Here is a 12,146-nt window from a genome sequence, read left to right as displayed (position 1 = left end):
AGCCCAAAGAGTGAGAAACCTTTGATTTCATATTTAAACATCATCCACAAATGGATGACCTTAAAATATATTATAGTTTCCAAGAGTTCAAAATCTGCTAATGAATTTTATCACCATGTCATTATCCTATGATAAGATGCACTCTTGTTATGATAAGATGGTCTCTTGACTCGCAATCTACCTTGTTATGATCTTGAATCTTATCGTCTACCCAAACCGCACTTTCTCTGTAGCTGTTACATTTATTCTACATTCTGTTTTTGTTTTACCTTGTTCTACCTCAATACACTGTATAATGAATTGATCTTATTGAACAATATGCAAGACAATTTTTCAGTGTACCTCGGTACCTGTGACAATAACAAACCAATTCCTATATTGGCTGGTACAAGGGGACAAGGTTTTAGGTGGATTGGAGAGTACTGGGGGATATCAAAGGTAAGTTCCTTACAAAGACTGGCGGATGGGACTTCCTGCCAGGGATGGTGGTAGAGGCAGATAAATCAGGGACATTTAAGAAACATTTGATAGGCACATGTTTGATAGGAAAATGGAGGGATATGTAGGAGGGAATGGTTAGTTTGATTTTAGAGTAGGTTAAAAGATTGGCACAACATTGTGGGCTAAAGTGCTGGTACTGTGCTGTAATGTTCTATGTAATTCCAGTACTGATTGTAAAGGAAACTTACAAATTTCAACTCTTCAGTCGCCACTATGTGGTGAACAAATGAAACACATAGTGTGTTTCATTAAACAACTATAGGTTTTTAGTTCATCATTGAGAGACCGTTAACATCTACATTTTAAATATGCTTTTGTCTTTCAGTAATGGCGGTGGGCGCAGTGGTACACTTTGTGTAGTTCGCAGTATCTGTGAGATGATTCATCAACAAAATATAATAGATGTTTTTCACACAGTCAAAACTCTACGAAACAACAAATCCAACATGGTAGACACTCTGGTAAGACTCAATATCCTCTGCATCCTGTAATAATGCATTTGGGGTTCCCTCAAAGGCTTCGTCTTGGACAGTAAGGATAATGCTATTTGCAATAGTATTGCCACCGAGCAGAATCAATGGCTAAATGGCCTAATTCTGCCCCTTATTTTATGGTATTATGGTAATGAAAGTTTTACACTCTTTAATGATTATGGGCTGAGTGCAGGTCGGTGGTACTAGGTGAGAGTAAGAGTTCGGCACAGACTAGAAGGGCCGAGATGGCCTGTTTCCGTGCTGTAATTGTTATATGGTTATATGATGTTCCTTCTCTAATGGTCATGCAAAATCTTGTTAAACTGAATAACCTTTTTGCCAAAATAGCACTAAGAACAGCAGTAATTTCTGACCTATTTGTTTCGATAAATGAGATGGAAGAAAGCAGATGTTCTTAATACTCGTTCTTAATATGAGTCAATCATTAATTATTCATTCTCTTTGGCCTTACAAAAGGTGGTCATTATCCACCATCTTAAACCATTGCAGTGCGTATCTCTATGTCAGGATTTTACACGACTGAGTAATGGGCTTGCACCTACCACTCTTGTCCTTGGTGGAGGACATGAACCTTGAAGAAACTGTCGTAGAAGCACTGGTAGCTTGCTGCATTATGTTCTTTAGATTGTATACACAACATCCATGCTTCATTAATGATGGAACAAGTAGAAACTTAAGCTAACACATTGCATGCCAATAAAGGGGGCTGCTTTGTGCTGGATGGTACGGGCTTCTTGAGTACTACCGCAACTGCATCCTCCATCTTATCTGGTAAATATATGAATGTCTATTGGTGGGTTGGTTTCAAGAGTCACTAACACAGCCCAGTTCTAGGAGCCACAGCACTTGCACTTCCAGCCATGATCCAACAATGTTCTGTCAAATATTTTTAACAGCTGCATGGACCAACCATTGCTCTGAGTAGGAATTTTTAACACTTTTTTGTAATATGCATACCATGAATATTTAGAATGAAAATTGAAAAATCACATGCTTGTGACTTTATTTATTAATTTAGAGTATACTGAAATACAGTACAACAAAAAAAATCTTTCACGTTTCGTAAACTTTTTCTAGCTGTGCCCAATTCCAGCTGCATGGCAACAAAGGCTATGTATAGGGGAGCATTTCAGTTACTGCATTGCCACACACCAGCACAACTTAGAGGGATCAGTGCTGATCAATCTCTGGATACTGTTGATTCAATCAGATATTGATGGTGGAGAAACAAGTAATAAGAGCATCATTTTATATCTTGGGAAGATCCTTTAGAATTTTCTTTTGGACTTCCACAATACCTGATGGTGTTCTAGCTTGAATGTCAGTTACCACTGAAAACCTCAGTCTTGGATATTGCTGAGGTGTGGTTCAACAGGGACTGCTGAGCTCTTGTTAGATGTGGACAGATGCAACTTTATTCTTCACAGTATAACAAACTGAGGTGATCAGCAAATAGTTGCACATCTGAATTTATAATGAAAGGAAACAGTAGAGATAAATGGACTTAGGACATACTGCCCAAGTATTTTCTGGATGAAGGTCCTCATGTTGAGATCATTGACTTTCAACAACCACTACTGTTATCCTTGAATCGAGATCTGATTCCTGCCACTGGGTTTCTTCTTCCATTCCTAATTCAGCGTTGTTCAATTCATTCCTCCTAAATCATAAAGTTTCGTATACACATTCATAGAACTACCAGTCATAATCAAAGTTACATGATTAATGGATAATGTTCCCTTTTCCTTTCTAGGAGCAATACAAATTCTGCTATGACGTGGCACTGGAATATTTGAATTCATTTTGAACTTCAATCATGAGAAGAATTGCTATGGTAATAAAGTGACATTTCTTGTCAAAGAAACAGTTTCTGACTTATGTAAAAGAAAAGTATGCATCTAGAAGACCCTTGTACAGATTTTTGCTTTCATACATCTTGGTAAATCCAGGAAAGAAAGCAAGCAGAAATCCAGTGCTAATCGCAGCCAATATCTACAAGAAATACCGGGACTAGCTGAAGGACTTATTGGACTAACCCATATTTTATGGGAGTTCTGCTTTTGCTAGAAGTTAATTGATGTAATTGGTCAGGATATAGATTTTGCCAGCCGTTCATTTTGTTGATTGTCCTTGTATATTACATTCCATGGTGTTAAAATTGTTTAAATGAAGGTATTAGTAAATGCTAACTATGATCTATTAGCTTAGTTTTATTTAGCATTTTCTAATAATTGGTATCAGAATTGCTAAGTGAAACCGAGCAATAATATTCCTGTTAGACGTTGTTCAGCCACCATTCAAAACTGTACAGTTTGGGGTCACCAATTATTTTGTGAGAATAAGGCTTTGAAATGTCAATCTAACCTTCAAGCAACTTTCAACTACTCTTCAGGCAGCTGACCTTTAAACAAAGTAAGCCATTTTTTTATTCCATATAGCTGATGCAGTTGAAAGTATACCACACCCTGTAATCTTGTTCAGAGGAATTTATAAGTTCAGTAGTTATTCTTGACGCAGTTTACGGAGCTGAGTCCTTACTATAAATGAGAATGGGTGCATGTGAGTGCAGGTGATTTATGTACAAAATTAAAAGCTATATTGTATGAAAACTGAAAATTGGAAATTAAAAAGCAGGGACTATTAAAATGCATAACTCCTAAAGGGAAAATGGATTGACTTCTCTTATGTGATCCTTAATCAGGATTTTGAGTTCTATTTTAATCAAAAGTGTGCAGCAATTACTTTAAATTTTTGTTAATTGAACTCTATGCATTTCCAGCCATATTCAAAGTTTATTTCAATTGAAATGGATTCATCCAGGGCACTGTTTTCACTTCTCTGATAAATACATTACCATTAATTTGTCTGCTATTCTAACAGCGTCATTAATCTGCAATGTAGTAAACAGGTTAGATCTTCAACATTTTAATGGCCTGGATGAAAATTTAACATCAAGAGATTAATCAGTGCTTTAATAAAAATGTAGAGAAGATTAAGCATCTGCGTGTTTCATGCATGTTCTCTTTAATTGATGCAGTCATTAGTGAGATGCACTGTATTCAGAAGACTGCAATACCTGAGAGCCTTGTAAAAGTGGTTTGCCGTATTTTGGGTGTGATTTAGTCAAATTCATGAAACACATTATTACGGGCAGAAAGCAAAATTGTAGTATAAACTAAGTATGTCTTATGTCAGTTTTAACTGAGCTCTTGTCAAAGCATCATTCTTATACTTTTACTAAACTTTATAAACTGTTAATCAACTTACAATTCTTGTAGATAATGTGAACTCCATAAATACATACAGTATTTATAAGAGAAATAAAAAAATGAGTTATACTACGTCCTTAAACTTTACGAGGACGTTAAATTTCTACCTCCTATCAGATTGTTTAGTTGCCATTCTTCAATGACTGAAGAATATATGTAAAACACTTTGGTTTGTCTGGTATTTTTCTTTCAAATTTATTTTATATTACATGAGTTATGAATCATATATACATTTCTGCTGAGCATTAAACTATTTTGACTTCCTTTGGCTTTATCTAAAGTAAGTACATGATATTGCACAAACCTTCAAATATTAGTCCCAAGTGTATGAAGTATTCATCAATCCATTGGGCAAAATAGGCCTAATCGCCATGCACAGCCTTGAAATGTTTGCTTTAACCTCCAAGATCAGAGCTGTGTTGCAGTGTTATACCTTTGCAAAGTTTGTGGCATTTTTGATATATGGTTATATTAAATCTGAGCATCCAGTTGGCTGGTTGAAGTTAGTAATTGCTTGTATGAGCCTTGACATTGAAGAATGAGCTGCAAATCATGTAATTTGATTGAAAACGATCAAAGCAATATTTCTGGATATAACTCATGAAAGATGCAAAAAATAAAAATGGGGCTTTAGAGTAAAAAAGACTGTTCTGAATAGCCGACAGTTAGACACAATTTACTCCATACCAAACCATAAATCAATGGCTGTTATAAACAATCTATCAGGCTTTCTGCTGTAACACTGAGATACAATTGAACTCAAGCAATGTATTTTTACTATGCTTTCTGCAGCTCTATGCCCTCCATACCATTTCCACAAATACCATGTTAAATTACTCACCTGTGGTCTCCCCGATTTAAATGCTAACTATGTACAATCAGAAAATTAAACCAATGTACAGCAAAGAAAATATTCAGATCAGTTTGTTTCTTCTCCCATGCACACCAGTGTATGTGGATCCCTTTTAAGATCAGTTTTTCTGTGTTTGGTAGTTGAAAGCATGTTTGAATATCTTCATTGTGTAATACTCTGTAGTAGGTTACTTTTCCAGCTTTATAAATCGTGGTAAATTATGTTAAGTCAAATAATATATGAAGTATATTTTTGACAGTACATAAAGTAATGTGACCTTTTTACAATTACAATGCCATTTGATTAATTTATTCTTATATGTCGTAAGGAAATGTTTGTAAAATGGGCCATGAGCCAATCTGTACTATAAAATAAATGGAATATGTGATGCAACTGTAATAACTTCCTGTGCCAGTTTGAACACCGTAGAGACCAAACTACACAGAATGAGATCTTGAAGGTGAGAAACAGTTGTTGCCCTTCAACACAATGTTTCAAGAATTCTGACCTATTGATGGAAAAAGTCAAGTACTATGTAATTAGTGTTTAGCATTTGGGATATACACTACATCCTGCCTAGGGTAGTAAGGAATCCTGGATTTAATTAAGAAACAGAAATGGTTCTTGCAGAGGAACAGATGGTAAGATTTATCTTGGGACATGAACTATGATGAAATCAATGGCCTTCCCCATCCACATTTGATTGTGATCTAATCATTCTGTGGCACATTCAGCTTCAATAAAGAGATTATAAAGTAAACAGCACCATTCTCTGATGGCATATTCGTAAACAATATTTTAGTTTAATTTCAAATGCATGTACATCTGTCAAAAATGTTAAAATATATTGAATTTTCCTTTAATTTCTTTGTGCAGGTATCTTCAATAAATCTAGAGATTATATAAGATTTATGGCCCTCAGTTTTGCAGCTCACCGACGCAGTTTCCCTTTCAATGGGAAAGTTGAATAATAACTCGACTTAACCATAACCCAAATTTTAAACTATTTGGGTCAATTCAGAACTTGTAAACTGAAGACTAAAATAGCGGAACCTGCATATAAACTGGAACAAAACAGTTCTGGAAGAACTAAGCAGATCGATCAACAAGTGGAGCAAAAAGTTTTAAGTTAGCATTTTGAGTTGAGATGCCAATCAGGGTGGAGAGAAAAGAGTAGTACGAAAGGGAGTGGTATAGAGGCTGGCAGGTGCTTGGTGAAACCAGCTGGACAGGAGATCATGAGCAGCTGGAACCAGGTGGGGGGGGGGGCAGTGGTTGGGGCAGAGATTAGTTGGTGATTAGTAGATGAGGAAGGGATGATGGGCAGTTGGAACCAGGTGGTGGGAAGGATGGGAGGGATAAACAAAGGGAGCAGAAAACTAGGCGGACAGGTGACTGTGGATAAGAAGAAAGTTCAAGGGGTGATATGAAATCTGAAAATGTAATGTTAGTACTATTGGATTGTAAGCTAACCAAGCCGAATATGAAATGTCTTCTTCCAACCTGCACTTGGCCTCTCTTCAGTCATGGAGAAGTACTGGTTAGCTTGAGAACAGGAAGAGTTTAAGTGACACAAAATAGTTCAAGCTGGCTGTTGTGGAGAGCACAAAGAGGGTTGGGGCACTCTGAGGTGGAAGGCTGTGGAGACCTCCTGATGTGAAGAAGTCTGTATTAGTCCAGAATCTGGTTCCCTGTTACTCATTACTAGGGTTATGGATGGGAGGGATTTATGAGGTGATGACAGAAAGCTGGGGTCTGGCCTTAGTGCACCAGATGACAAAGGCATCCCTCCTTACCTGCAGGTTTCATGACAGGGATGGGATTGGTCTGAAATGAACAGAGTGCTGCACATTCAGAGTTGGAGTAGGTGAGGAGATGGAAATCAGAATCCGAGTCAGGTTATTTTCATTGACATATGTTGTGAAAGTTGTTGTTTTGCACCAGCAGCACAGTGCAGTGTATAAAAAGTTCTGGTAAATTATAATAAGAAATATATAAAACAAATAAATAATGTAAAAAGGGAGAAAATTAGTGAGGTCAAGGGGACAAATGGCACATTGGGCAATTAGAAATGAAAAAATCAAGACAGGGTAAAAGGCCAGTAGGAGGAGTTCTAGTGGAAGGAGAGTGGTGGTGACATGTAAAATGGTCTTTCGTTGACAGATTCCTTTCTGAAGAAATAGGAATAGAGCGATGGACTAAGAGCTCAACATCATGTCAGGCCTGGGTGCTCACTCAGGTGCAGGCGTAGGAGTGCTGAATGCTCAGGGTTGGAGAAGAGGCAGTCAGGACAGATGGGAAAGACATCACAGAGACTGGAGCTGGGGTGAGGGAGAGGAACAGAGAAGAGAGTGGGAAGAAAGGGCTCTTTCTGGTGCTGGTGATGCACACTGATGACTTGCTGGCTGCAAACACAACTATTAGCTACCTAATTTCTCACACTTTTTCTCAAAAATGGTGACTGCAATCAATAGCCTGTAACTTCCCTTACGGAGTTGTGCTTTTGAACCACTTGTACAGCCTTGTATCTTTTTGTGATGTGAACTGAAGTCTTGAAAGTGTAGGACATTTGCAGCATCGTGTGGATGGGCAGAATCGACATGGCGTGGCCCTGGCCCAGGCCTGAGAGCAGGGAATGAGCCAGTTTTTGGCTGCTGGAGTGGACTTGTAGACAATTGAAGTGGCAGAATCAAGACAAGACAGAGTCAAGGCAACAGGGTCCAGGCCTGAGAGCAAGGAACAAGCCAATGTTTGACCAATTTAAACACCAAGCCAAATCAAGGTGGCGGGTTCCTGGCCCAAGAACATATGGAAGCAGCAGAGCCCAGGTCCAAGAGCAAGAAATGACCCAATATTTGGCTGATTGAAACACTGGGCCAGATTAAAAAGGTCAGGGTGTCAGGGCCAGAGGCAAGAGATGGGCCAGTTCAGCTCACTGCTCCACAAGGTTTACTCGTCTCTGCACTGAACTGAGGAGCTCCTGTCGGGCAACTAACAGACTCCTGGATTGGCTATGACTGGCTTCATGGCTGTGGATTCATTTTCATGAACTTGAGTTCTGAATGTTATTTGCTTACTTTTATTGTTTGCACAGTTTGATTTTTTTTCTCTCTATTTGTGCGCTTGATCATCTTTTTTTAATGGGCTTTAATGGGTTCGATCTTTGTTTTGTGACTGTCTGTAAGGAGATGAATCTCAAAATTGTATGTAGTATACATGCTTTGATAATAAATGTACTTTGAACTTTAAACTTTTTGAACAGGAGGCTGGAGGGAAAGACATTTGGACAGGAGAGAACAAATACCCATATCGAGCATCAGGGGCCTGGGCAGGGCAACAGAGAGTTGGGGCTACTGCAGAGTGACATCATTCCCTCCCCATCTGGCGCCACCTGTCACTTACTTCCCTCTGTCCCAACCCTGTTTCCCCTGGTTCCATCTGCCTATACATTGAGCAAATTCCAAGACTGAAAAGATGAGGCACTTTCAATGAATTCCAATGAACAAGGTTTGCTGGGTGCTGTTGCAATATTGATCTGCTGAAAATAGGATTTCAAGCAGAGGACAGTCGACAAGAGGAAAAAGCAATTGCACTCTGTGGTTAGAGGTCTGTTCACTATGATTTAATAAGGAACAGAAACAATTATTAATTTCACTGTCCTAATTAAATGGATGTAGCAAAAATCAAGGTTATTGGGAGATTACCTGCTCATTGTTATTAACTGAGCTATGCAGCATAGTTAAATCCGCAGCTGGTTTTCATGTATAGCACAAAAGAATTCATTTTTATGGTGCTATAATTCTGATTTTTTCCAACGCTGTTCATGCTTGCAACCACAAGGCGCTCTCTATACTTCGTATAAACTAAAGAAAGCTCACCATAGAATTGATGATACCCTGTTCTCAACGTTCATACTGGAATCCATCCTATGCTTTTTTTTATTTCTCCCATATATTTAGAAAATGCATTTCCTGTAAATACAAGTTTTAAATTTATACTAGAGCAAAATAAGTCAGCCAATAAATATTCCTAGCTTATGCTAAAAGGATGTTAATATTTTCAAATATTGTTGGAACAATAGTGACAAAATACAATATTGTGCAAACATCTTAGGCACATATCTATAGCTGGAGTGCCTAAGACTTTTGCACAGCACTAAAAATTATACACTTTTTTTTTACAAAAAAAGACCATTTCCTTAACACAAAAAAATACACTCAGTGGCCAATTTATTAGGTACATTAGTACACCTGCTCATTATTGCAAATAGAATACTGTGCACAAGTTTTAGGCACCCTAGCTATATATACATGCCTAAGACTTTTGTGCAGTACTGTAATTTAAATTATTGTCAGTCTTTTCAGTGTTCTTGATTTCCATATTTACATACCACATAGAAGGAGGCTATTCAACCCATTACATCAATGCCAGCTCAAGAGCAATCCTATAGTCTCTGTGACCTATTTTCCCATAGTCCCATCCACTTCGCTTGGATTCTACCACTCACCAAAGGAGGGCAATTTAGAGTAGCTAGTTAACCTGCCTGCCAACAGATCTTTAGGATGCCAGAGGAAACCAGAATGCCAGTATTAAACCCATGCAGTCACAGGGAGAAGAGGAACACCCACTTCGACAGTACCAGAGGTCAGATTTGAACCCAGGTAACTGAAGCTGTGAGAAGGTAGTTTCACCAGCTGTGTGACTGAGTGTCACTGTGATCTAAGTTATTTTGGTTGTTTTATGCAAATTCTGTCTCGTGGAGCATACTTTCATGTAATATGAATACGTTAGCTGAAGACTTCTCAAAAAGCTACATACAATATGCTTGCAGTAGACAGTCTCTGAATTCTCCAATCCAAGGACCCACTTTGCAGTATTTAAACAGAACATAAAGGCATAGAAGTTTAAATGCAATGAGGAATTTTGGATTCATATCCAGGAAAGTTAATGTATCATATTTTTTGTCTTTGTGCAAGAATCTCTTTCCTTGTGCTATATTTCTGGCTTCTAACTCACTCAAATGATGCCAACATTATTGCAAAGCTTAAAATTCAAGATTTCCATCCACTAATCCCTCATGAACCTTTAATGCTGATCGCTCTCCCACAATGCTGTTCAAAAGTCAGATATATCTCTCCTGCATTTAAAGCAGAGTGCCACAAAACTCTGTAAAATATATTTGAAGTAGCCTGACCCAAAATGATTCTCAGTCAACAAGCTACCAGGAAGTTTAAGGAACTTGCCCCTCAAAGTCAATGGCCAAAAATGCCAAAAGAAACTCTCTACATAGAAAAGTGCTTCCCTGTTCATCCACTGAAATATGAGTAATGAAACTTGAGAAAGATACTTAATACCTTATCTACAGTATCTGTTAGACTTAACAGGCAGCCGTGTATGAGCACTTCTTGCAGACCAATTTCTGGGTGTGTTTTTCATCACATTGTCATCACTCACATCTGTGATCTCAGAAAATCTTCAGTTCAAGCTCAGACAAATGTCCACACTACTTTTGAACTCAAACACTTTCACTCTCAGAAACTTGACCTCAGGACCCTACAAGGTTGCCACTTATGATATATGTCAATGTGACTATTTGCTATTCGCTGCTGCTTTGGAGATGTCAGAAAGAGCTAGTGGATAGCCTTTGACATTTGGTTAATCCACCTTTACCATTCAGAGCTGGCAACACTTAAGGCTAGACTGTAGAATTTCTCAAAGTGCAGGCATTCACAGAAGGCACTCGTGTCCTTACTAGAACTTCCCTGGAAACTTCCTGACAGTGGTGTCCTGTCTCAAACATGCTGCCTTCAGAAGGGACTGTTCTGTGCAGGTTTTTATGCTCTCTTGGGAGGACTTGACCAACAAAGGCCCCAACCTCCCTCATGCATTTTCCAATTCCTTACCAACACTTCCCAGCAGCCGGAAGAGTTATACTTGCATTCTGGTGTGATACTTTAAAGGCCACCTCCAAAGTGAGATATATCATCAAAGCAGATGAAATTTGAATCGTATCCCATTGCTTCTCAGATTATTTTTACACAAGAGAGTCTACTAGCAGTTTTAATTTGGTTATTTAAGAAAGACTCTAGCAATATTATATTCTTAGCCAGGATATTATAAGCCAGTGATCCTGACATCAGCAATGGGTAAGTTATTGGAAGCTATTCTAAGGGACAAGATTGATAAGTATTTGGATAGACAGGGACTGATTAGGGATAGATCATGACCTTGTGCATGGTAAGTCGTGTCTAACCAATCTCCTAGAGTTTGTTAAGGAAGTTGATGAAGGCAAGGTAGTGGATGTTGTCTATATGGACTTTAGCAAGGCTTTCGACATGGGAGGTTGGTCAAGAGGATTCAGTCACTTGGCATTCAAGATGGTATAGTAAATTGGATTAAGCACTGGCTTCACAGAAGAAGCCAGAGATGGTTGTAGATGGTTGCCTCTCTGACTGGAGGCCTGTGACTAGTGGTGTGCCACAGGGATAAGTGCTGGGTCTACTGTTGTTTGTCATCTATATCAACAATCTGAATGAAAATGTGGTTAATTTGATCAGCAAATTTGCAGATAACACCAAGGCTAGGGTGTGGTGGACAGCAAGGAATACTATCAAAGTTTGCAACGGGATCTGGACCAGCTGGTGAAACAAACTGAAAAAATGGCAGATGGAATTTAATGAAGACAAGTATGAGGTGTTGCTCTTTGAGAGGGCCAACCAGGGTCGGTCTTACATGGTGAGCAGTAGAGTGTAATAGAACAGAGGGATCTGGGAACACAGATCCATAATTCATTGAAAGTGGCATAGTCATAGTCATAGTCATAGTTATACTTTATTGATCCCGGGGGAAATTGCTTTTCGTTACAGTTGCACCATGAATAATAAATAGTAATAGAACCATGAGTAGTTAAATAGTAATATGTAAATTATGTCAGTAAATTGAAATAAGTCCAGGACCAGCCTATCGGCTCAGGGTGTCTGACCCTCCAAGGGAGGAGTTGTAAAGTTTCGGGTCCTGACAGAGGGTCTC

The 12,146-nt window shown here is 38.5% G+C and overlaps 1 protein-coding gene across 3 annotated transcripts in view; it reads left to right on the top strand.

The window, feature by feature from the left end:
• The window catches only part of LOC140187024 (receptor-type tyrosine-protein phosphatase T), a 1,622,799-nt gene extending 1,618,435 nt beyond the window's left edge, over positions 1-4,364 (top strand). For all 3 annotated transcript variants that reach the window (XM_072241892.1, XM_072241901.1, XM_072241888.1), the window contains 2 exons: positions 827-962; positions 2,749-4,364. In XM_072241892.1, the coding sequence (XP_072097993.1) occupies positions 827-962; positions 2,749-2,802 (190 nt within the window). In that variant the 3' untranslated portion in view covers positions 2,803-4,364. The remainder of the gene's footprint in view (positions 1-826; positions 963-2,748) is intronic.
• The last annotated feature ends 7,782 nt before the right edge of the window (positions 4,365-12,146 follow it).

Source organism: Mobula birostris, chromosome 2 (assembly GCF_030028105.1).
Source record: "Mobula birostris isolate sMobBir1 chromosome 2, sMobBir1.hap1, whole genome shotgun sequence".
Taxonomy (NCBI): Eukaryota; Metazoa; Chordata; class Chondrichthyes; order Myliobatiformes; family Myliobatidae; genus Mobula; species Mobula birostris.
This window is presented reverse-complemented; position numbering and strand designations above follow the sequence as displayed.